This window comes from Bufo bufo, chromosome 2 (genome assembly GCF_905171765.1).
Source record: "Bufo bufo chromosome 2, aBufBuf1.1, whole genome shotgun sequence".
Taxonomy (NCBI): Eukaryota; Metazoa; Chordata; class Amphibia; order Anura; family Bufonidae; genus Bufo; species Bufo bufo.
In genome coordinates this window covers 651,514,790-651,540,258 of record NC_053390.1, presented here as the reverse complement: position 1 = coordinate 651,540,258, position 25,469 = coordinate 651,514,790, and the positions used below count along the sequence as shown (strand labels likewise).

At 44.3% G+C, this 25,469-nt stretch overlaps 1 protein-coding gene across 5 annotated transcripts in view; it reads right to left on the bottom strand.

Annotated features, from left to right (window-relative positions):
• Positions 1-25,469, bottom strand: part of DCLK2 (doublecortin like kinase 2) — a 153,658-nt gene that overhangs the window by 61,188 nt on the left and 67,001 nt on the right. For all 5 annotated transcript variants that reach the window (XR_005776359.1, XM_040418531.1, XM_040418532.1 and 2 more), the window contains exons 3-4: positions 4,030-4,132; positions 1,162-1,260 (exon numbers count right to left, since the gene is read on the bottom strand). Coding sequence is in view for 4 of the 5 variants with exons in the window: in XM_040418531.1 (XP_040274465.1) it covers positions 1,162-1,260; positions 4,030-4,132 (202 nt within the window). In the remaining variant the exon portion in view is untranslated. The remainder of the gene's footprint in view (positions 1-1,161; positions 1,261-4,029; positions 4,133-25,469) is intronic.

The window sequence follows — 25,469 nt, the reverse complement described above, 5'->3', positions numbered from 1 at the left end:
TGAGTGCTTGGCCTGGTTGGTCTTTTTTCTTTATTCTAGCAAGATCAGCCAAAATTAAATGTATAGGGGGAGCCCAACAGCTGGAGACAAATAACATAGGATCCCGCCCTTTACAACAGGTGATGAGGACGTAAGCCAATAGAATGACTTGGAAAATCTCTGTAGGTGCATGTTCACAATGGGTGGGTCTTCCATCCAGATTTTGACAGTGGAAAATGTGCAGTGTATTACAGTAGAAGGTAAATGGTCCAGGTTTTAACCAATCTCATCCACACACACTGCGGAAAAAAAAGGCAGAACAGAATCCACATGAAATTGACTTGCGGTGTGGATTTTGAATCCTCAGCATGTCAATTCTAGTTGTGGATTTGCACTCTGCCATAGCTAGGGTGAAATCCACGGCAAATCTGCTACAAAAGCTGCATTTAACACGACCGTATGGCTTTTACAGTGTTTTGCGGGCCATATTTAACGGATCTATTTTTTGTTTCCGTTGTTTTTCCGGTTCCATTCCGTTTTTCCGTATGGCATATACAGTACACAGTTATTACATAGAAAAAATTAGGCTGGGCATAACATTTTCTATAGATGGTTCCACAAAAACGGAACGGATACGGAAGACATACGGAGGACATTCCGTTTGTGTTCTGTTTTGTTTGCGGACCCATTGACTTGAATGGAGCCACGGAACGTGATTTGCGGGCAATAATAGGACATGTTCTATCTTTGAACGGAACGGAAACAGAATGCATACAGAGCACATTCATTTTTTTTTTTTTTTTTGCGGAACCATTGAAAGGAATGGTACCATATACGGAACTCAAAAAACGGCCCGTATACGGAACGCAAAACCTTAGTGTGAACGCGCCCTAAACAGGAGGATTTCACTGTAAATTCCACAGAATCGTATCCACTGCAATTCATGGCATGTGTGGACGTATCCCGTTACTACTAGAGGGGCTCAGGCTACATGTAAGGAAAATATACAATCACAAATAAAAATGACAGAATAACATTCATAGGCAAAACACATGATTTCAAATACAAGTTGATGCCATTGGCAGCAGTAGAATAAATTGGCAAAAGATAACTCGAGAAAGTTCATTTTTTTTTTTGGAAACAACATAACTTTAATGGTTGATTTGCAACAATGCCACTTACCCGCTCCGGGAGATTTACTACGCCGCGAAGACCCAGGACTCTTGGAACCCGTTTGCTTCTGGGAGCGGGAATATGAAGAAGTTTTCAAAACACGACATTCTGAAAAAAATAAAGGGTTAATAAATTCCTGCGGTAAAATACTGTTCAAGTGAATTGCCTCCGGGGTGAGATGAGCGTGTACTACTGGTAAAGCTTGAACTAGGTAATGAAATGTTTGTAATGAAATTAAAAAGCAAGATTTATTTTAAAGGGAATCTGTCACCAGCGACATTCCTAACACACTGTGCACAGACACATAGCTGTGATTCACCTCATTAAAACGCTGTTTTTCTTTTGTTGATCAGAGGCCGCGTTTCCGAGTTACGATACTTTTAATATGCATATCAGGCCTTTGAAGCAATGAGGGCGTCACTTTTGCTCTTTTTGCCCCAAGCTCCACTCCTTTCTGTGGCCAGTCCCTGCCTCGCTGCTTTGATTGACAGGCCCAGGAAGCGTCAGAGTAAGTCAAGGGAGGGGCTGGCCACAGAAATGACCCCCTCATTGCAACAAAGGCATAATTTGCATATTAAAAAAAAGTATCATAACTCAGGAACAGAGTCTCAGATCAACAAAAGAAAAACGGTGTGACCCACAGCTATGTGTCAATGTGTTAGCTGGATGGAGAGGTCGCTGGTGACAGATTCCTTTTAAAGGACAATATCTTGGAAATATAGCTTTTTACAGGGTGGTCTATGAAAAAGTAGCCTGCTTCGAATATCTCCAAATCAAACTGCCGAATCGTAAATCTGTCTTAGTTGTCCATAGCAACCAACCAGAGCTCAGATTTCATTTTTTTCTGAGCCCTGTAGGAACTGGGCTCTGATTGGTTGCTATGGTGGTGTCCTCCCTGGAACAGCGAATAGTGATTGTGGAAGGCTGTGTGTGAAGCAGATGGAGTAAGGAAATGCAAGACACCTTTGCCCACAAGTACCCAGGAACAAAACCACCAGCCAAATGTTGTATTCAGAGTCTGGTTCAGAAATGGCATCAAACTGGCTCCATTTCAAACATGAAGAAACTGAGGCCTCCATCGACCAGGACAGCTGAATGACATTCAGCAGCGGATTGCAAGTAGCTCCAAAAATTTAACTGTCTCATTAAAGGGGCTATCCAATTTCAAGAACCCCCCCCACATGTGCCGTGCCCCTCACCGGTAATATACTTACCCTGCTCTCCGCACCGCCGCTTCTCCCTGTACACGGATGAAAACATCCGGTGTCAGGGGGGGAGCAGCCAATGGCAGGCGGGGACGGGCCTCCCTAGCATCACAGGTGACGCTAGAGAGGCTCGTCCCCGTCCCCTCCTGCCATTGGCTGCTCTTCCCCGACACCTGATGTTTTTATCCGTGTACAGGGAGAAGCAGCAGGAGTGGCGCCGGGAGTGGGGTAAGTATATTACCGGTGAGGGACCCGGCACATGTGGTGGGTTTATTTATTTTTTATTGGATAGCCCCTTTAAGTTAGTGTATCAGGAACGACGTGTCTAAAATCTCTTAACCTGAAACCGTACCGAATAACGTGTGTGTAGGAACTGAAAGAGTCTGACAAAGCTGAATGCAGAAATTATTGGACTTGGTTGCTGACTGGAGGTGGTCTACTTTTTCATGGGCCACCCTGTATAATTGGCTTTGTACTGTATTAATACATGCCTCAACTGTAAGTTGGTTGTGATAAAACCATGATAGGACTTCCAAACTTCTTAAAGGCTTTTAGAAGGCTTGTCAATTTACACTTTGGCAGTTAAAGGCTTAAACTCATTTCCATAGCAAAAGTCCTCAAAGGCTGTTGATGGCTATTTTAAAGTAAATTACAGCGTTTCTAGCATTAACAAAACCTAAGCTCTGGACAAAATCATTCTCCTTCCTCCTCTGGCAGCTGACAATATAGTATCTTCTTACTTGCCCTGCAGAAGAAGTCTTCTTCCCTCCCTGAAATCCGGGGCAGAAAGCTATTCCTATTAGCTGCTCTACAGTGAGCAGACGATCACCATGCAGAGACCTGGTTCTGGACAGGCTGGTCCACCAGCGCTCAGCTCATTAGCTGGATGTGCACATTGTGGAACAGGTGGTACCATACTGTGCAAGTAAATGTCCTAACTATTCACTGGATCATTATTAACATCATGTAAATGCTGAACCCTGTTAAAGGGGTTGTGCAGTGATGTAATATTGGTGACCTACCGTATCCTCGGGTCATTTCATCAATATTATATCAGCGGACGTTTGACTCCTGGCATCTCCACCGATCACCTGTTTGAAGGGCTCATGTAAATGTAATTACACTGCACCACTACTACACAGGGGACGGCGCGCAGGTAAACTACGAAGAGGAGGCAGCGCTCACTGACCAGTAGGAGTGCCAGGAGTCGGACTCCCACCTGAGGATAGGCCAGCAATATTACTCCACTGCACAACCCCTTTAATTATTTATAATCTGTTTAATGAACATGATATATAACGGTGGGACAACCCCAAAATGCTTCTTTGGCATAGTCTCCATTAAGGATGAACACATTTGTAACGGAAAAAAGGGGTTTATACAAAATACAAAGATTGATGATTAGTATAAATTTTAAAATAAATAAATAAATAAAATCATTCCTATTATCTGGATTTCAGGTATATGTGCCTACCTACATAGAGGTTTCAGAGGGGCATGAAATCATTAACCACTCCAGCAAATTTCATGGATAATTATTCTTTCAAAAAATATGTTGATTGTGTTTTATGTAGACACCTACTTGCTGATGTAACAACATCTACATTAAGTTATAAAACACAAAATCGGCACATAAATGAAGTTTATTCCATACAGTTTTAATCATAATTACCACTGTGGTCCAGAACAAAGTCATCCTGGGCATATCGGTATTTTTCTGGTCCACAGGCTACAAACACATCGTCCTCACCAAAAAAGTCTTGAAGACATGTAACCTAAAGAAATGTCAAAATAACAGAAGAATTATAAAGTGCAACGTCTATTACGAGGTATATACTAGTCTTAAAGAGGTTGTCTGACTTCGGCAAATAGCATTTATTATGTAGGGAAAGTTAATACAAGGCACTTACTAATGTATTGTGATTGTCCATATTGCTTCCTTTGCTGGCTGGATTCATTTTTCCATTGTATTATACACTGCTCGTTTCCATGGTTACAACCATCCTGCAATCCAGCAGCAATGGCCGTGCTTGCAGACTATAGGAAAAAGCACCAGCCTATGTGAGCTCCTACTGTCCAGGCCACCAGACATGCCAGCACTTTTTCCTATAGTGTGCAAGCACGACCACCGATGGCTTGCAGGGTGGTCATAACCATGGAAACGAGCAGTGTATAATGCGATAGAAAAATAAATCAAGCCAGCAAAGAAGGCAATATGGACAAATGCACAGCACTTACTAATGTACTGTGATAGTTGGCATAAACACCGGGCTGTGGATATTAAATCAGTAATATTCTCTATACTATTCGATCCAATATTTCTCAATACTTAAACTAAATCTATAAACAATTTTACCTCTGTATAAGGCCTCCTGCACACGACCGTTGTGTGCACCCGTGGCCGTTGTGCCGTTTTCCGTTTTTTTTCGCGGACCCATTGACTTTCAATGGGTCCGTGGAAAAATCGGAAAATGCACCGTTTTGCAGCCGCATCCGTGATCCGTGTTTCCTGGCCGTGAAAAAAATATGACCTGTCCTATTTTTTTCACGGCCAACGGTTCACGGACCTATTCAAGTCAATGGGTCCGTGAAAGAACACGGATGCACACAAGATTGGCATCCGTTTCCGTATACCGTGGCCGTAGGTTAGTTTTTATACAGACGGATCCGAAGAAGGGGTTAATTGTGCTGATCACGGCCCCCTGTAAGAGATCAGGGCTGCCAGGCAGCAGGGGGCAGACCCTCCCCCCCCTCCCCAGTTTAAATATCATTGGTGGCCAGTGCGGCCCCCCCCCCCCCCTCTATTGTAATAATAGGTTGGTGGCCAGTGCGGCCCCCCCCCCTCCCTCTATTGTAATAATTCGTTGGTGGCACAGTGTGCGCCCCCCCCTCCCTCCCTCTATTGTACTAATTCGTTGGTGGCACAGTGTGCGCCCCCCCCTCCCTCTATTGTAATAATTCGTTGGTGGCACAGTGTGCGCCCCCCCCCCCTCTATTGTAATAATTCGTTGGTGGCACAGTGTGCGCCACCCATCGGCCCCCCCTCCCTCTATAGCATTAACAACATTGGTGGCGGCCTCCCATCTCCCCCCCCATCATTGGTGGCAGCGGAGTTCCGATCGGAGTCCCAGTTTAATCGCTGGGGCTCCGATCGGTAACCATGGCAACCAGGACGCTACTACAGTCCTGGTTGCCATGGTTACTTAGCAATAGTACAATAGTAGAAGATTCATACTTACCGGCTGCTGCGATGTTCGTGTCCGGCCGGGAGCTCCACCTACTGGTAAGTGTCATTGCTAAATGAACTGTCATTTACCAGTAGGAGGAGCTCCCGGCCGGACACGAACATCGCAGCTCGCAGGTAAGTATGAATCTTTTACTATTGTACTATTGCTAGTAACCCGCTGCCACCAATGATCGGGGGGACGGGGACGGGGGGGGGGGGGGGGGACGGGTAGATGGGAGGCCGCACACTGGCCACCAATGTTGTTAATGCTATAGAGGGGGGGGGGGAGGCAATGGGGGGCGCACACTGTGCCACCAACGATTTGTTACAATAGAGGGAGGAAGGGGGGGGGGGGGCGCACACTGTGCCACCAACGAATTATTACAATAGAGGGAGGAGGGGGGGGGGGGCGGGGGGGGGCACACTGTGCCACCAACGAATTATTACAATAGAGGGAGGAAGGGGGGGGGGGGGCACACTGTGCCACCAACGAATTATTACAATAGAGGGAGGAAGGGGGGGGGGGCCGCACTGGCCACCAATGATATTCAAACTGGGGGGGGGGGGGGGGGGGGGGTCTGCCCCCTGCTGCCTGGCAGCCCTGATCTCTTACAGGGGGATATGATAGTACAATTAACCCCTTCAGGTGCGGCACCTGAGGGGTTAATTGTGCTGATCACGGCCCCCTGTAAGAGATCGGATGCTGCTAGGCAGCAGGGGGCAGTCATGTACACAGTTTGTAGTATATTCTAACTAGAAGCGTCCCCATCACCATGGGAACGCCTCTGTGTTAGAATATACTGTCGGAAATGAGGTTTCACGATCTAACTCATATCCGACAGTATATTCTAACATAGAGGCGTTCCCATGGTGATGGGGACGCTTCAAGTTAAAATATACCATCGGATTGGAGAAAACTCCGATCCGATGGTATAAAAGGGACTCCAGACTTTACATTGAAAGTCAATGGGGACGGATCCGTTTGAAATGGCACCATATTGTGTCAACGTCAAACGGATCCCCATTGACTTGCATTGTAATTCAGGACGGATCCGTTTGGCTCCGCACGGCCAGGCGGACACCAAAACGACCTTTTTTTTCATGTCCGTGGATCCTCCAAAAATCAAGGAAGACCCACGGACGAAAAAACGGTCACGGAAAAACGGGACCCGTTTTTGCGGACCGCAAAAAAATACGTTCGTGTGCAGGAGGCCTAACAACGCTTATGCAATGTTTTACCATAAAATAATGTGCACACATCACTGGTACGCACAGACGCAGGTTTAGACATTGAGTGACGGTTGGCAGCATCTTCCAAGGGTATAACAAGCTTACAATCCTGACATTTGAGCAGAAAATGTGACATGTTGACAAACGGTGATGCAGTAAATGAATAATACACCCTATGAGAGGCGCACAGGATTATTTCTATGGCAGCGGTTGTCAGACCAGACATAAAACAGTTCTGCTTCCACAAAAGTTGGAAAATAAGGCAAAAAAAAAGAAAAAAGAAAAGCTTCACGGGGGCAGATTGCCAGCAAATTCTGAAAACAGCTGACTCCATGCAGCTGCACAATGTCAGTGAATACATTAAGCAGCAGTGTGGAAGACTGTCCGTCCCCTGGGAGCAAAGCTGATCTGCTCGGGTTCTTCAACCCTCCTCACTTAGCTGAGACATTGAGTGCAGCACCCTCATGCGATTTTGGCTAAAAATGCTAACAAATGTTTGGAGCAGTGAAGTATGACACACCCTTCATATGGGAGAGAAACTGGACAAAAGCTCAACAGGATGTAACATAGCTCAGCTCAAACAAAAAGGTTTGTCGTAAAACCTCGCTTTTCCCTTCTATCGGTAACGCAGGATGTGGCTGAAAATTCTAGGAAAAAGGCCATCAATTGTATGACAAGAAGGAAGGGACGTTCTAAAAAAGGGAAGTTATTTGAAAAAAAATATATATATATCACCTGGGTATATTTTATTTAGTGTAGCTCTTGACCTAAGCATTTCCTCATACGAAGGGAAATCTCAACACAATAGAAAGGTGACTTTATTAACACAGTCTTCCTGTATCTGTTTTAGTGATTCTTATGTGCCCCATGAGGAACTGCTCCGAAGACAGGACAAAAAACAAAATGTGGTGCTCCCATTGTATTCAGGTAAACAGCTATATAGATGGCAACGACTCTGCAAGGTGTAGTTCCTCAATTATTCCTACTGTAATTAATGAATAAATTACAAGCTGGGGGTATCCCTACACTCTCGGACGGTGGCTAATCAGGGCTGTCGCTTGTTGGTGACACACCCCTTTGACAAGGAGATTGGTAATTCGCAGTCGTCAATTTATTCAGAAATAGCCAAGAGGAATAAAAGAGGAACAATGCAACGCAGAGTTATGAGAAAAGATGGTTCAGCATTGTTATGTAGATATCTAGGTCTGCATAGAAGCTGTAGACACAAAACTGTTATCAAGACTGTTTCCAAAGTTTTTTTCTTTAATTTTAGGTGCACAGAGAAAAATGAAGAGCTATGTACTAAGTCAGGCATGCTCAACCTGCGGTTCTCCAGCTGTTGCAAAACTACAACTCCCATCATTCCTGGATAGCCTACAGCTATCAGCCTACAAAAGGGCATGGTGGGAGTTGTAGTTTTACAACAGCTGAAGGGCCGCAGGTTGAGCATCCCTGTACTAAGTGATGCAAACTGCAAAAGAGTGAAGAAGATGGTCACATACAACACACCCTCTTGTTATTACACATTTCTGCTCTTAAAACCTAACATTTCTTAAAAACACAATATTAAATATACGGACTAGAACTGCAATGTACCCTATTTTCATGTGCTAGCACCCCCACTATGGAAACAGTGCCCAGAGGATTAGATAACTCTTATGATCGATAAAATATACACAGCAGCCTGGTCCTACTGCTGCACTTATCACTTAGGCTTATTGCAAACGAACGTGTTCGCTCCGTGGCCATATTGCGGACCACATTTGCGGATCCACAATACAAGGGCACCGTTCCGTGTGCATTCCGCATCCAGGATGCAGACCCATTCACTTCAATGGGTCCGCAAATCCAGAGATGCGGAATGGTGCGGAACGGAACCCTACAGAAGCACTACGGAGTGCTTCCGTGGGATTTCGTCCCGTACTTCCGTTCCGCAAAAAGATAAAACATGTCCTATCTTTTTGTGGAGCGGCCGGATCGCGGACCCATTAAATTGAATGGGTCCGAGATCCGCTGCGACTGCCCCACGGTGGGTGTTCGTGCATTGCGGCCCGCGTTCGTGTGCAAGAGGCCTTATACTTATAAACGTACATGATGTAAATTGTAGTGAAAGTAATTTTCTTACCAGTGACTGTATTTGTGGGTTATAACCTCCCTTCTGATCCTCAGCTGTGTCATGTGACCAACATACTGACTCTCCAAATAACAAAGCATCTTATATGTGGACACGAAGCCAGGCTCATAGGAATAAATAACTGACCTCCTGGCCTGTGTCAGTTGAAAATAAGAGTGCTGGTCACATGACACAGCTGAGGATCAGAAGGAAGGGAGGGGATAACCCACAAATACAAATGCTGGTAAGAAGATTGCCTTCACTACAGTTTACATCATGTACCTTTCTAACAGGTCAGAGAGTAAAAATGTTTGAGGGAGTGCTTCTTTAAAGGGGTTCTTTACTTACAGATGACCTACCCAGGACCCCCACTGATCAGCTGTTTGAGAAGGCAGCGGCACTCACAGTAGCGCCACGGACTTCCCACAGACCAGTGACGTCATGAGTATGTCACGTGGTCTGGGCGCAGCTCATCCCCATTGAAGTGAATGGGGCTGAGCCCCACCTAGGACCCCCGCCGATCAGATGCTGATGAGTAGCTTGGGTTGGACGGCACTCCTCTGGTGTCGTTTTGGTACGGTGCCCAATGGTAATTTGAGGTAATATAGTGAAGGAAACCACGGCACTCGTTTTTAGTAGTTTTGAAAAATTATATTTTCATTTCATAATATTTCATATCATTTTAATTTCCTCATTTATCATTCTATTTTTGTCAGCATCCAGGAATATAATTTGCACAAACTGGCCAACGTTTCGGTCCTAGTATGGGACCTTGATCACGGCCTTAGTCTTTGCTGCATGTTGCCTGTGTGGGATGCTGATGACCTGTCCAAAGGATAGATCATCAGTAAAAAAAAAAAAAAGGTAAAGAACCCCTTTAATATCTGATGTAATGCAGTCTTGTATTAGACAATACAATAAGAATAACCCAATAACCGGTCCCATCCAGTTCTCCAGTGACACAAAAGCCTTTAAAAGACTTCTTAGTGAAATTAAATGATGGCACTAATAACATTCTGGCTTAATGATGGCCAAGAATATTGTTGCAGGCAAAGCAGGTCATCCTTTGTGTGTGTTCATCCAGGAGTGAAGGATTTGCTGGCCTTCCACAGTCTAATCTTCTGTTCTGCTGGAACGCCACAGTTGTGGAGGATAACCCCGACCTTCACAAAGCCAGAGAGACTTTGTAGCAACCTCTTATGGTTTGGTACTGAGAATATTTCCTGCAGTCAGTAATTGCAGTCTGTTTCACCTTCGGAGAGCCGTACCGGCTAGCTTGGCACTGAGTAGTGTTTCACTGGTACACCCACTCACTATGTACATTTATAGAACTCGCACGCTCGCTTTCACGGTCACAAACCAAACCAGATCTTATGGTGGCCATACATGTTTAATAGCTGTCGGCCAACAGCCATCTCTCCTGAATCCCCCATACATGTACACTTTCGGCTCGATAGAAAATGGAGAGGGGGAAGAAAGCCGCCGTCAGACGCTGGTGGCTGCTTATCTCCAGGGAGAACAAGAGGATTGGGCAAAAATACTAATTTCACCTGATCTCCCAAAATCTTCTGTATGGGGGAGAGTTGGGAGCTGTAGTACCCTTCTTCCTCGCTATACTGTATCAGTTACTATCTGTATAATTATTGCAGAAAGGTATGGGCAGATTGAAGGTGGGGATGTTACTCTGTCTAATAATATTCATATAATCATATGTACAATTGGTTGTAAGGATGAGAAAGCAAAGGGTGTGATGTGAATTCTGCAATACAAATAAGATTAAGGCGTTGGATTGACACAAAGTGGTGGAAAATAGAACATCATATTGTCAGAAGAGGCAGGGAAGGGAGAACTACCGGAATAGATGTAATAAAAGGTGAGAACAGCCATTGACACCCTTTACTGGAGGCAACTGTAGCATTCATGTTATTCTGGGCAGGAACATTCCCATGTCATTTGTTTCAGAATGTCGACAAATGAGGTTTGCAGACACCCATCCATATACTGTGGAGACAACCCATTCTGAAGTATGGAACAGATTTTTTAGAAATCTCTGCAATACAGTTACCACATGTGAACCTACCTTTAGGGATAGGTAATGTTTATGGATCCCCTGATCCACTTAAAGAGTTCTGGCATAGAGCCTATATTGTAGTACACGGAGCCTACACATCTCCTAAGGGTTCACACAGGTGGCAGAGCAATCCGATAGAGGAGCAGCCTGCTGGAGTTTTCTGGATCCAGTCTAGCCGGACACGGACGCTCCCCAACACTTATGCTGGGATTCGGCCGGACAAAAAAAACTGTTGTGTACAGTGATATTTGTCCGGCTGAAACCCGGCATAAATGGGGAGAGGCCAGTTTCCCACCTAATCCCATTATAGTCCATGGGGTCTGGTGGGAACACGGCAGTATCCGTATCCGCAAACCTCAGGACACCTGACAGATTGTTCTGCCTCCTGTGTGAAAGAAGCCTAAGTATATATAGCCGTATAACTTTTGTGTACTGCTATACAGGCTCTGTTAGACTCTGTGTGTGTGTGTGTGTGTGTGTATGTGTGTGTATATGTGTAATATTTATATATATATATATATATATATAAAAAAATTATTTATTTATTTTCCTCCAAGTAGCAGTTGCTAGGGGAGACTACTAGAATATCTCCTATGTACATACAGAATATGGTGGTGGCGCATGGAGCAATATTTTTTCAGGAAAAAAAAAACGATGTATGCATCTGTATGAAACTGAAGGCACATGATGGTTCAGTAGATGGTTCATGCTCCACAAACTGAAGGCACATGATGGGGAAGGTAGATTGTTTATGTTTTATATTCCGCCATCCATACAGTTTAAGAATTAGTCTTCTTCATCTGTTCAAGATGAATATCAGGGGTAACTGTACTAATACATCTTTAGATGGAATATTTAATAAAAAAAATGACCTATGGTTTAAATCACATGTTTATGTTAAACATATTGGGGGAAATTTATCAAACTGGCGTAAAGTAGAACTGGCTTAGTTGCCGATAGCAACCAATCAGATTCCACCTTTATTTTCCAAAGGAGCTGTGAAAAATGAAAGGTGGAATCTGATTGGTTGCTATGGGCAACTAAGCCAGTTCTACTTTACACCAGTTTGATAAATCTCCACCATTATTTAAACTTTTTTTTAGTTTTCTGAATCAATATCTACCGTATATACAGTACAGACCAAAAGTTTGGACACACCTTCTCATTCAAAGAGTTTTCTTTATTTTCATGACTATGAAAATTGTAGATTCACACTGAAGGCATCAAAACTATGAATTAACACATGTGGAATTATATACATAACAAACAAGTGTGAAACAACTGAAAATATGTCATATTCTAGGTTCTTCAAAGTAGCCACCTTTTGCTTTGATTACTGCTTTGCACACTCTTGGCATTCTCTTGATGAGCTTCAAGAGGTAGTCCCCTGAAATGGTCTTCCAACAGTCTTGAAGGAGTTCCCAGAGATGCTTAGCACTTGTTGGCCCTTTTGCCTTCACTCTGCGGTCCAGCTCACCCCAAACCATCTCGATTGGGTTCAGGTCCGGTGACTGTGGAAGCCAGGTCATCTGGCGCAGCACCCCATCACTCTCCTTCATGGTCAAATAGCCCTTACTTTCAAAGTTTTCCCAATTTTTCGGCTGACTGACTGACCTTCATTTCTTAAAGTAATGATGGCCACTCGTTTTTCTTTACTTAGCTGCTATTTTCTTGCCATAATACAAATTCTAACTGTCTATTCAGTAGGACTATCAGCTGTGTATCCACCTGACTTCTCCTCAACGCAACTGATGGTCCCAACCCCATTTATAATGCAAGAAATCCCACTTATTAAACCTGACAGGGCACACCTGTGAAGTGAAAACCATTTCAGGGGACTACCTCTTGAAGCTCATTAAGAGAATGCCAAGAGTGTGCAAAGCAGTAATCAAAGCAAAAGGTGGCTACTTTGAAGAACCTAGAATATGACATATTTTCAGTTGTTTCACACTTGTTTGTTATGTATATAATTCCACATGTGTTAATTCATAGTTTTGATGCCTTCAGTGTGAATCTACAATTTTCATAGTCATGAAAATAAAGAAAACTCTTTGAATGAGAAGGTGTGTCCAAACTTTTGGTCTGTACTGTATATATATTTTTTAATCCTAAAATCCTGCAGTTTTCCCACTGACCCCTATGCCTAATAGATGTCAAGACTTCCCTTTCTGTACAGATTACTTCTCAGTAATCTCATTATAATAACAGTCAGGATTACAATGAAATGTGCCTCTTGCACACGACCGTATGGCTTTTTCAGTATTCTGCGGTCTGCAAAGAACGGATCCGCAGAAAATACGGATGACATCCATGTGCATTCAGTTTTTTGCGGAACGGAACATCTGGCCCCTAATAGAACAGTACCATCCTTGTCCGTTATGCGGACAATAATAGGACATGTTCTATCTTTGAACGGAAAAACTGAAATACGGAAACGGAATGCATACAGAGTACATTCAGTTTTTTTTGCGGACCCATTGAAATTAATGGTTCCGTATACGGAACGGAAGAAACAGAAAAAAATAAAATAAACGTTTGTGTGCATGAGGCCTTATACAGATAACACAGAATTCTCCATTCACAGTAGGCAATGTCACAGATGTCTGCTGCCTCCCTGTACAGTGACCTCTGCACAGGTCACAGAGCGTGTCTAGGAGAGTCCCCTCCAGTCTATTGTGTCTATAGCCCGCGTGGCTGCTGTAAAGCATCTCTCTCCCCTTAAGGAGTTGCAAAAAAAGGGGGTTAGTCAGCACCTCCCAGTGCGCAGGTGCAAAGACCTAGAAGAAAAAAAAAAAAGACACAATGCAGAAGCACCCTGCAAATCAGATAAAGTACAATAATGCCAAATATTATAGTGCTAATGCTACGCTTATTTATAAAGTGAGATGCTTGGCAAATGCATTTTGTACAAAACCATCTGAGCCCGTCTGCCGATCTCTGTTAGACGGATCCTAACACTAAATACTACCTGTTATGCGCCATAATGTTCAGGGAGTGTTGGATCCACATGCATGCTGGATCCACTCTGCTTTTTACAATAATGGCACTATTACAAGGGATGCAGGTACCAACATGCATGCCGAGCCCACTCCAGACAGCTTCCAATGAATGTAGTGAGAGCAGGCTACAGCTTTAGGCCTCATGCACACGGCCGTGTTCCGCGGCCGAGAGCAGTCCGTGGTAACCCGGCTGGGATTCCTTCTGACAGCAGCGGCAGCATGAAGCGCACGGCGTCATAGCAACCAATGACGCCGTGCGCTCCTGCTGTCAGAAGGAATCCCGGCCGGGTTACCACGGGCCGCTATCGGCCGCGTGCATGAGGCCTTATACTGAAACTAATTAAAATCAACCTATGGGGCAGACAGGCTGATCAGGAGTGCACTTTATCTGATTTGCAGGGTGCTGCTGCATTGTCTCTTTTTTTCCTCTAGGTCTTTGCCATGGCGGCGTGCACCTGCGCACTGGGAGGTGCTGACTAACCCCCTTTTTTTGCAGATTTACAGTGCTGGAGATGTGGCACTCCAGCGAGCCGTGCACTCCTGATCAGCCTGTCTGCCCCATAGGCTGATTTTAATTAGTTTCAGTATAAAGCTGTGGCCTGCTCTCACTACATTCACTGGAAGCTATCTGGCACAAGGAAAGGTATGGAGTGGGCTCGGCATGCATGTTAGTACCTGCATCCCTTGTAAGTGTTGGAGGCCATTTTGGCACCAAAAATGGTAAAAAGGCAGAGTGGACCCAGCATGCATGTGGATCCAACACTTCCTGAACTTTATGGCGGCCATTATGGCGCATAACAGGTATTTAGTGTTAGGACCCGTCTTACAGAGATCGCCTTGACGTTCGGCAGACGGGCTCAGATGGTTTTGTACAAAATGCATTTCCCAAGCATCTCACTTTATAAATAAGCGCAACATTAGCACTATAATATTTGCGACTATGGCATTATTGTACTTTGTCTGATTTGCAGGGTGCTGCTGCATTGTCTTTTTTTCCTCTAGGTCTTTGCCATGGCGGCGTGCACCTGCGCACTGGGAGGTGCTGAATAACCCCCTTTTTTTTGCAGATTTACAGTGCTGGAGATGTGGCACTCCAGCGAGCCGTGCACTCCTGATCAGCCTGTCTGCCCCATAGGCTGATTTTAATTAGTTTCAGTATAAAGCTGTGGCCTGCTCTCACTACATTCACTGGAAGCTGTCTGGCACAAAGAAAGGTATAGAGTAGGCTCGGCATGCATGTTGGTACCTGCATCCCTTGCAATGCAGGCCATTATGGCACCAAAAATGGTAAAAAGCAGAGTGGATCCAACACTCCCTGAACTTTATGGCGGCCACATAACAGGTATGGCACATAACAGGTAGTATTTAGTGTTAGGACCCGTCTAACAGAGATCGCTTTGACGTACGGCAGACGGGCTCAGATGGTTTTGTACAAAATGCATTGGCCAAGCATCTCACTTTATAAATAAAGCGCAGCATTAGCACTATAATTTTTGGAATTATTGTACTTCATCTGATTTGCAGGGTGCTGCTGCATTGTCCCTTTTCTTCCCTTAAGGAGTTGTTGATTACGCTAATCAAGCAGTATTCTGCATCTTAATCATGTGAACTGTAGAACTGCGTTCAATTATTTAAGCAAATGAGTCTGCGAAGAAATTATGGCTTGGACGCGGGTGTGACACAAAGGAGGCATACGACAGTACAAAGAGCATTTAAACAATACGGACAGATAACCAATATGACGTTTCTGAAGGGTTTCTTTTCAACTTCACAGATTGCAACATAGTAACCTATTATATAAGGCAAAAAATAAAAGAAAAAAGACATTTCTCCATCCAGTTCGGCCTGTTATCCTGCAAGGAAGGCAAAAAACCCTGCGCAGAACATAATACAATCAAAAACAAAAAGGTACAGGAGCCGTCCGAATTGTCTGCAGATGACTGCTGTTTCCAATATGATGTCATGGTGTTAATTTATTATACCGCAATAAAACTGTGCACCTAAAACACAAAACACTTAGGCCCCTTTCACACGAGCGAGTTTTCTGCGCGGGTGCAATGAGTGACGTGAATGCATAGCACCCGCACTGAATCCTGACCCATTCATTTCAATGGGTCTGTGTACATGAGCGTCTTTTTTCACACATCAGTTCTGCGTTGCCTGAAAAACGCAGCATGTTCTATATTCTGTGTTTTTCACGCAGCCCTGGCCCCATAGAAGTGAATGGGGCTTCAGTGAAAAACTGCAAGTGTGGATGCAAGGTGTTTTTCACTGATGGTTGCTAGGAGATGTTGTTTGTAAACCTTCTGTTTTTTTTTATCACGTGCATGAAAAAAGCATTAAAAAAAACCTGAACAACTGAACGCAATCGCAGACAAAACTGACTGAACTTGCTTGCAAAATTGTGCGAATTTCACTGAACACACCCTGAACGCATCCGGACCTAATCCGTATCGTTCATGTGAAGGAGGCCTTAGGCCCCTTTCACACGGGCGTCACGTTTTGGCTCCGGAGGCGTCCCAGGTGCAATGCGGCAAACCCGCGCGAGTAGGTACCCAATTGCAGTCAGTTTTGACTGCGATTGCGTTCCGTTGTTCAGTTTTTATCGCGCGGGTTCAATGCGTTTTGCGCGCACGTGATAAAAAACTGAATGTGGTACCCAGACCCAAACTTCTTCACAGAAGTTCAGGTTTGGGTTCAAGGTTGTGTAGATTGTATTATTTTCCCTTATAACATGGTTATAAGAGAAAATAATAGCATTCTGAATACAGAATGCATAGTACAATAGGGCTGGAGGGGTTAAAATAAATAAATAAATAATTTAACTCACCTTAATCCACTTGTTCGCGCAGCCCGCCTTCTCTTCTGTCTTCTTTGAGGAACAGGACCTTTTGATGACGTCACTGCGCTCATCACATGGTCCATCACATGATCTTTTACCATGGTGATGGATCATGTAACGGACCATGTGATGAGCGCAGTGACGTCACCACAGGTCCTTTTCCTGTGCACAGCAAAGATGAAGACAGAAGAGAAGCCGGGCTGCGCGAGCAAGTGGATTAAGGAGATTTAAATTATTTTTTTTAACCCCTCCAGCCCTATTGTACTAAGCATTCTGTATTAATAATGCTATTATTTTCCCTTAAAACCATGTTATAATGGGAAAATAATAATGATCGGGTCTCCATCCCGATAGTCTCCTAGCAACCATGCGTGAAAATCGCACCGCATCCGCACTTGCTTGCGGATGCTTGCGATTTTCACGCAGCCCCATTTACTTCTAGGGGGCCTGCGTTGCGTGGAAAACGCACAAAGAGGAGCATGCTGTGAATTTCACGCAACGCACAAGTGATGCGTGAAAATCACTGCTCATCTGCACAGCCCCATAGAAATGAATGGGTCCGGATTCAGTGCGGGTGCAATGCGTTCACCTCACGCATTGCACCCGCGCAGAACTCTCACCCGTGTGAAAGGGGCCTTAGGGTACTTTCGCACAAACGTTTTTCTTTTCCGGCACTGAGTTCCGTGATAGGGGCTCAATACCGGAAAAGAACTGATCAGTTTCATCCCCATGCATTCTGAATGGAGAGAAATCCGTTCAGGATGCATCAGGAGGTCTTCAGTTCAGTCACTGAACGGCGTTTTGGACGGAGGAAATACCGCAGCAAAATTTCGGATCAGTTGCCAGAATGCCGGATCTGGCATTAATTTACATTGAAATGTATTAGTGCCGGATCTGGCATTATAAATACCGCAATGCTGGATCCGGTAAAAATTTGAAAAAAATATATATAACGGATCCGTTCTTGCAATGCATTTGTAAGACGGATCCGGATCAGTCTACAAATGCTGTCCGTTTGCATGCAGATTGCCGGTGACGGAACTGCTTGCCGGATCACTCTGCCGCAAGTGTGAAAGTAGCCTTAAAGGGGTTTTCTGAAAGTTTTGGTCGGTGAGACACCTGGGACCCCTGCCGATCAGCTGTTTGAGAAGATACCGGCACTCCTGTGAGCGCTGCAGCCTTCTCGCAGCTTACCAAGTAGTATGGTTGGTATCACGCTCAGCCCTATTCACTTCAATGGGGCTCACCTGCTGTGTCGTCACATGGTCTAGGAAAACTACTCCACTCGCCGCTAACTTCTCAAACAGCTGATTGGCGGGGGTCCCGGGGCGTCAGACCCCCTCAGATACTAGTGACCTAGACAGGGGATAGGTCATCAGTATAACACTTCTGGAAAAGCCAATTTAAAGCCATAAAACCAGAAACCCATCTGTAGCTGCCTCAGAGTTCTTGCCACCTAGCAGTACAGAGCAGGGTAACTAGTCCACTGGAGGAGATGGAGCTCACTGAAGAGATCCACCACGGGAAAAGTATGCATATTAGGGCTCGTCCAGAAGGCATACTTGTTATTACATATAAGAAAGCATTTTTAATTTTACATTTTTGAGTACAAACGCATTTTGCGCAGAACTGTCTCCTAACCCTTTGTAGAACAAGGTGCAAACTGAAATTTCCAAAGGTTTCACCCTTCCCCATGACCTACACAGCTGCCAGCAAAGTCACCACATGGCTATCTAGGAATATGACAGTGGTAACCGTCTTTGCCTCTAGCAGTTACCAAGGCCTGTATTACACCGACAGATTCCCGTTTACACACACAGATCTTTTGTTATACACACCAACTATTCCGCTGCAGATTGTGCGTTGCAATTTGCAAAGGGTGAATCCGTGGTCAGCATTTGTGGCGTTTACACCAGATAATGGTGTAGCACCATGTCTGTATCTATATCGTGTGACATCACTGTGTGCATTCCTGTATCATGATGCGGTGTGGCATTCCCGTGTTGTAAAATTACTGTGACTTTGACCGTTAGCTGTGTAACGCTTCATTTTCTATGATATTATCTTTATGCTGTGCAATCATTTTTTCCGTATCACCACATCACGGCAATAACCTCATATTCACCTGACTTCACTCTGTTTGCTACCCATATACTATTTTGTGACATCACTTTGGGCATTATCCAGGTATAGTGATATACGATGACCATGATTATTATGTGTATCGTCCCTGTATTATTGTTGTGCTATGACATCGCTTACGTTTTTATTATCCCTGTAACATAGTGGTGATGCCAGTGGTGATATCACGGTGTGTATTGACATTATTGTAAAGGCTGGCCATACACTCTAGATGTACATCATTGGAACTCGCTGATTTTGGCGGGACTGACTGTATGGAAGCCTCCAGACTCTCCTCCAATGGAACATATCATGGTGGAGAAGGGTCCAACACGCCCAATGTTTTTGATATGGGGAGGATAACCCGTCTGCCATAGGTTTCTGTCCAGAATTTACTGCTCTCTCATTGACAACACATGCATGCTCGGCCAACTAAGCATGAATGTGTATGGGAGTGAGCTTGGAGAGTTAGTTGTTGGCATTTGGCTGACAGTAATCTCATATGTATGCCAGCTTTAGAGACATCACTGTGTGCATTTTTCAGGGTTGTAACAATATGGGGGCAGAGTCTGCTTGCACAACCAATGGTTCCACTGCAATATAAAGGCTACTAATACTATAAATTACACAAACTATTGGGTGGGGTTGGCTCCATTTACAGAACAGGGATACAAATTACTAGTTCTATGGAGTTGTGGGGGGCCACAGTGTCCTACTGATGTTATACATTTTTTGGGGTGTCTGGGCATGCTGGGAGTTGTAGTTTTGCAACAGCTGGAGGCACGCTGGTTGGGAAACACTGTTATATGCCCATTTATTAATTTATTAACCCTTGTACAAAGGAAAAAGTAAAGCAGTTGTCCATAGCAACCAAATTCCAGCTTTAATTTTTTTCATTGCTATCAACAACTGCGCCGCTGTTTCTTTGCACAAGGTTTGATAAATCTCCCTTATGACTAAGTTAAACTGAAATTTGCTCAGACCATAATTGGTATCGGTGAGTACTTAAATAAAAGTATCGGTACTCGTACTCGGTCTTAAAAAAATGGTATCGGGACATACCTAGTTGCTACGTTCCGTGGTCCGCAAAAAATTAATAAAAATAACCTGTCCTATTCTTGTCCATTTTGCGGACAAGAATAGGCAGTTATATCAATGGCTGTCCGTGCCGTTCTGCCATCAGTGTTTTGCGGATCGGCAATTTGCGGACCGCAAAACACACAATGGTCGTGTGGATGAGGCCCAAGTCTTTCCTTTATAATTTCCTTCTGAAACCACATTTGGTTAAAAAGAAAATGCATGAAAACTGCAAAAAAAAAACGCTGGAGAAGATTTACTAATAAAAAATTTGGCAAAAAACTGGTGCATATACTTTGCATTACGTTTACTGTTTTACACCTTTTTCTAAGGTTTTTACGCCACGTCTGGCAATGGGACGTGGCTTCGACAGAAAGGGAGTGTGACGAAAAATGCACTAAAATCTTGATGCATTTTTGGGGTAAAACTAATCCAACTTAGGCTAATTTCACACTCGCGTTTTGTGCGGATCCGTCTAGTATCTGCACAGACGGATCCGCACGAATAATGCAAACGCTTGTATCCGTTAATAACGGATCCGTTTGAATTATTCATAAAAAAAAAAAGTCTAAGTAAAAACGGATCCGTCTCGACTTACATTGTAAGTCAGGACGGATCCATTTGGCTCCGCATAGTCAGACGGTCACAAAAACGCTGCAAGCTGCATTTTAGTGACCATCTAAAAAGCGCAACGGAGGCCAAACGCAGCCAAATTGATGTATTCTGAACGGATTCTTAGGCCCCTTTCACACGGGGGAGATTTCCGCACGGGTGCAATGCGTGAGGTGAACGCATTGCACCCGCACTGAATCCGGACCCATTCATTTCTTTGGGGCTGTGTACATGAGCGGTGATTTTCACGCATCACTTTTGCGTTGTGAAAATCGCAGCATGTTCTATATTGTGCGTTTTTCACACAACGCAGGCCTCATAGAAGTGAATGGTGCTGCGTGAAAATTTACTGCATTATTTTCCCTTATAACATGGTTATAAGGGAAAATAATAGCATTCTTAATACAGAATGCATAGTACAATAGGGCTGGAGGGGTTAATTTTTAAAAAAAAATATAATATAACTCGCCTTAATCCACTTGATCGCGCAGCCCGGCTTCTCTTCTGTCTTCTTCTTTGCTGTGCACAGGAAAAGGACCTTTGATGATGTCACTGCGCTCATCACATGGTCCGTCACATGATCCATCACCATGTTAAAAGATCATGTGATGGGACCATGTGATGAGCGCAGTGACGTCATCAAAGGTCCTACTCCTCAAAGAAGAAGACATAAGAGATGCCGGCTGCGCGAACAAGTGGATTAAGGTGAGTTAAATGATTTTTTTTTTAACCCCTCCAGCCCTATTGTACTATGCATTCTGTATTCAGAATGCTATTATTTTCCCTTATAACCATGTTATAAGGGAAAATAATACAATCTACACAACCTTGAACCCAAACCTGAACTTCTGTGAAGAAGTTCGGGTCTGGGTACCACATTCAGTTTTTATCGCGCGGGTGCAATGTGTTTTGCACGCGCGTGATAAAAAACTGAACAACGGAACGCAATCGCAGTCAAAACTGACTGCAATTGCGTACCTACTCGCACGGGTTTGCCGCAACGCATCCGGACCTTATCCGGACACGCTCGTGTGAAAGAGGCCTTATCCATTCAGAATGCATTGGGGCTTAACTGATCCGTTTGGGCCGCTTGTGAGAGCCCTGAAACGGATCTCACAAGCGGACCCAGAAACGCCAGTGTGAAGGTAGCATTATATGTGGTGTAACCTTACACTAGACAGTTTTTTGGTGCACAGACAGAATTTCTGGCACAAGAACGAAATTCTAGCATAAATCTATTGCAGGATTTATGAGACTCCAAATTTACAAAGGTCTATGGGCCAGAATAGTAAGGCCTATTACACATGACCGTATGGCTTTTTCTGTATTTTGCGGTCTGCAAACAGAGGATCCGCAAAAAATACAGATGACGTCCGTGTGCATTCCGTTTTTTGTGGAACGGAACACCTAGCCCCTGATAGAACAGTACTATCCTTTGTCCGTTATGCGGACAATAATAGGACATGAACGGAACGGAAAAAACGGAAACAGAATGCACACGGAGTACATTACATTTATTTTTTTGTGGACCCATTAAAATGAATGTTTCCGTATGCGTACAGAACGAAAAAAAATGGAACGGAAAAAAAAAAAAACGTTTGTGTGCAAGTGGCCCAAGACTGTGATTCTTATTTTTAGGTGCAAAGTGCAACACTATTAGTAAATCTGCCCCACTGTCTGTGAAACCACCCTAAGGCCTATTGCAAACAAACGATACAGATTAGATCCGGATGCGTTCAGGAAAACTCGCCATTTCGCAAGCAGGTTCAGTCAGTTTTGTCTGCGATTGCGTTCAGTTAAATTTTTTTTGTGCTGTCCACATCCGTTGCTCCGTTCCGTGGCCCCGCAAAAAATATATAACATGTCCTATTCTTGTCCGTTTGGCGGACAATAGGCATTTCTACAATAGGCCGCCTGTTCCGCAAATTGCGGAAGGCACAAGGGCGGCTTCCGTTTTTTTTGCGGATCCGCAGTTTGCGGACCGCAAAAAAAACTGAACGGTCGTGTGCATGAGGCCTTTGGTCAGTGATTTCCATCAGTGATTGTGAGCCAAAACCAGGATTGGAGCCACCATAGACATAAGGTATAAGGCCTCTTGTACACAACCATATGCTCACCATGACATATGGTCCGTGAGCGGGCCATATGTCCCAAAGTGGCATTGATTGTGCGCACGGGAGCGCACAGCATCATAGATTACAATGATGCTGTGCACGTCGGGCATCCCGCACTCATATGATCTTATGAGTTCAGGACAATAGTCCCGCGGGTGGCCAGACGTGCATAGCATCATTGTAATCTATGATGCTGTGTGCTCCCGTGCGCACGATCAATGCCGCTCCGGGACATATGGCCCGCTCACGGACCGTATGTCATGGAGGGCATACGGACGTGTGCAAGAGGCCTAAGGGAAAGATCTGCACCTGTTCTGTGTTTAGAGCCGGACCTGGCTTTGGCTCAAAATCACTGATGGAAATCACTGACCAAACACTGTGAATATGGCATTACTGGTACTGTGCTATGCTGCGTTTTTTTCTGCAAGGGAACCCGCTGAAAAAACGTGCATATTCCGCTATGTGTGCAGATAGCCTAAGGCCCCTTTCACACGGGCGAGATTTCCGCGCGGGTGCAATGCATGAGGTGAACGCATTGCACCCACACTGAATACAGACCCATTCATTTCTATGGGGCTGTGCACATGAGCGGTGATTTTCACGCATCACTTGTGCGTTGCGTGAAAATCGCAGCATGCTCTATATTGTGCGTTTTCCACGCAACGCAGGCCCCATAGAAGTGAATGGGGCTGCGTGAAAACCGCAAGCAAGTGCGGATGCGGTGCGATTTTAACGCATGGTTGCCAAGATGAAAGTCTATTCACTGTATTATTTTCCCTTATAACATGGTTATAAGGGAAAATAATAGCATTCTTTAATACAGAATGCTTAGTAGAAGGTCAATTAAAGGGTTAAAAAATAAAATAAATTAACTCACCTCCTCCTCTTGATCGCGTAGCAGTTTCTTCTTACTTCTTAAATCATGAGCCGCCGGCTAAAGGACCCGTGGTGACGTCAGATCACATGGTCCAATCACATGGTCCATCACTGTGGTGATGGACCATGTGATGAGCTCAGTGACGTCACCACAGGTCCTTTGACAGGTCGTGAAGAAAGAACAGGAGACCGGCAGCTACGCGATCAATTGGAGGAGGAGAGTTAATTTTTATAAAAAAAATGTAACCCTCAATTGACCTTGTCCTAAGCATTCTGTATTAAAGAATGCTATTATTTTCCCTTATAACCATGTTATAAGGGAAAATAATTACATCTACACAACACCGAACCCAAACCTGAACTTCTGTGAAGAAGTCCGGGTCTGGGTACCACATTCAGTTTTTTATCACGAGCGTGCAAAACGCATTGCTCCCGCGCTATAAAAACTGAATGGAACGCAATCGCAGTCAAAACTGACTGCAATTGCGTACCTACTCCCGCGAGTTTGCCACACTGCACCCGGACCTAATCCCGACACGCTCGTCTGCAAGGGGCCTAACAGTCTTCAGTGGCGCTTTGTGCAATTTTGCACTTTTAGTGCCGTTTTTTGCACCTGCAGTTTTTGGTGCATTTTGTGGTAAAGTGTATGAGAAATATGAAACCTAGAAAATGCATTTTTTGCCTTTCATGTGTTTTTTTTAAGGCATTTTTCAAGTTCTATGGTAAAATACATGAACAAAAACACACCTAGTTTTTGCAAAAAGGACATCACAGACCCAAAAATGCACCAAAGGTTAAGAATATTGCCACAAAAAAACTCTGTTTGTAGCGTGTTTTATATTTCCCTACAAACTGCCTGAAGTGGTTTTTAAAGAAAAAAAACTGGGAGGAAAAGCATCGAAAACACGGTGACAAATTCATGGCTAAATCAACATGAGTAACGAGGATTTGTCATGGATTTTGCTGTTGATTTGCCACGGGTTTTAGCCTATGCATTGTAGGGTGAAGTCCTTGGCATACAGTAAATTGACATGCAGCTGATTTGAAATCATGCCAAGGCATGCATGCCAATTTCTGTGCGGGGTACATGCAGAATGTTTTATGTGACATCTTATCCATTTTCTGCAAATGTCAACTGTTTCTGCAGCATATTCTCCCTGTGTGCACTTATGCCACTGAAAACACAAGGCGAAAGGTTCTAATGTAGAACAATTTCAACTCCATTGGGCCTCATGCACACGACAAACTGCAGATCCGCAAAAAAAAGGAAGCAGTCTGTGTGCCTTCCGCAATTTGCGGAACTGAACGGGCGGCCCATTGTAGAAATGCCTATTCTTGTCCGCAAAACGGACAAGAATAGGACATGTTATTTTTTTTTTTGCGGGGCCACGGAACGGAGCAACGGATGCGGACAGCACACGGAGTGCTGTCCGCATCTTTTGCGGCCCCATTGAAGTAAATGGGTCCGCATTCGAGCCGCAAAAAATGCGGCTCGGATGCGGACCAAAACAACGGTCGTGTGCATGAGACCTTATTTAGTGGAATTTTTCTCTTCATATTAAAAAAAAATAAAAAAAAATAAAATTACAAATTCCCCTAGACGTTTAGCAAACATCTGGAGATAGTATAAAAAAAAACACCACAAAAATCTTAGTGTGAACAGAACCTCAGACAAGGCTTTCGCCTTGCAAAATCCGCCCCAGTTTTACAGCTTGAATGCCGTTGACCCGTCTGTGGTGTGTAATCACTGAATCGAACCAAAACCTAAAAACACTGGCCAGTGGAGTTGGTCCAGACACCTTGCCAAGGAAGATTTGCCCTTTCTTTTTTT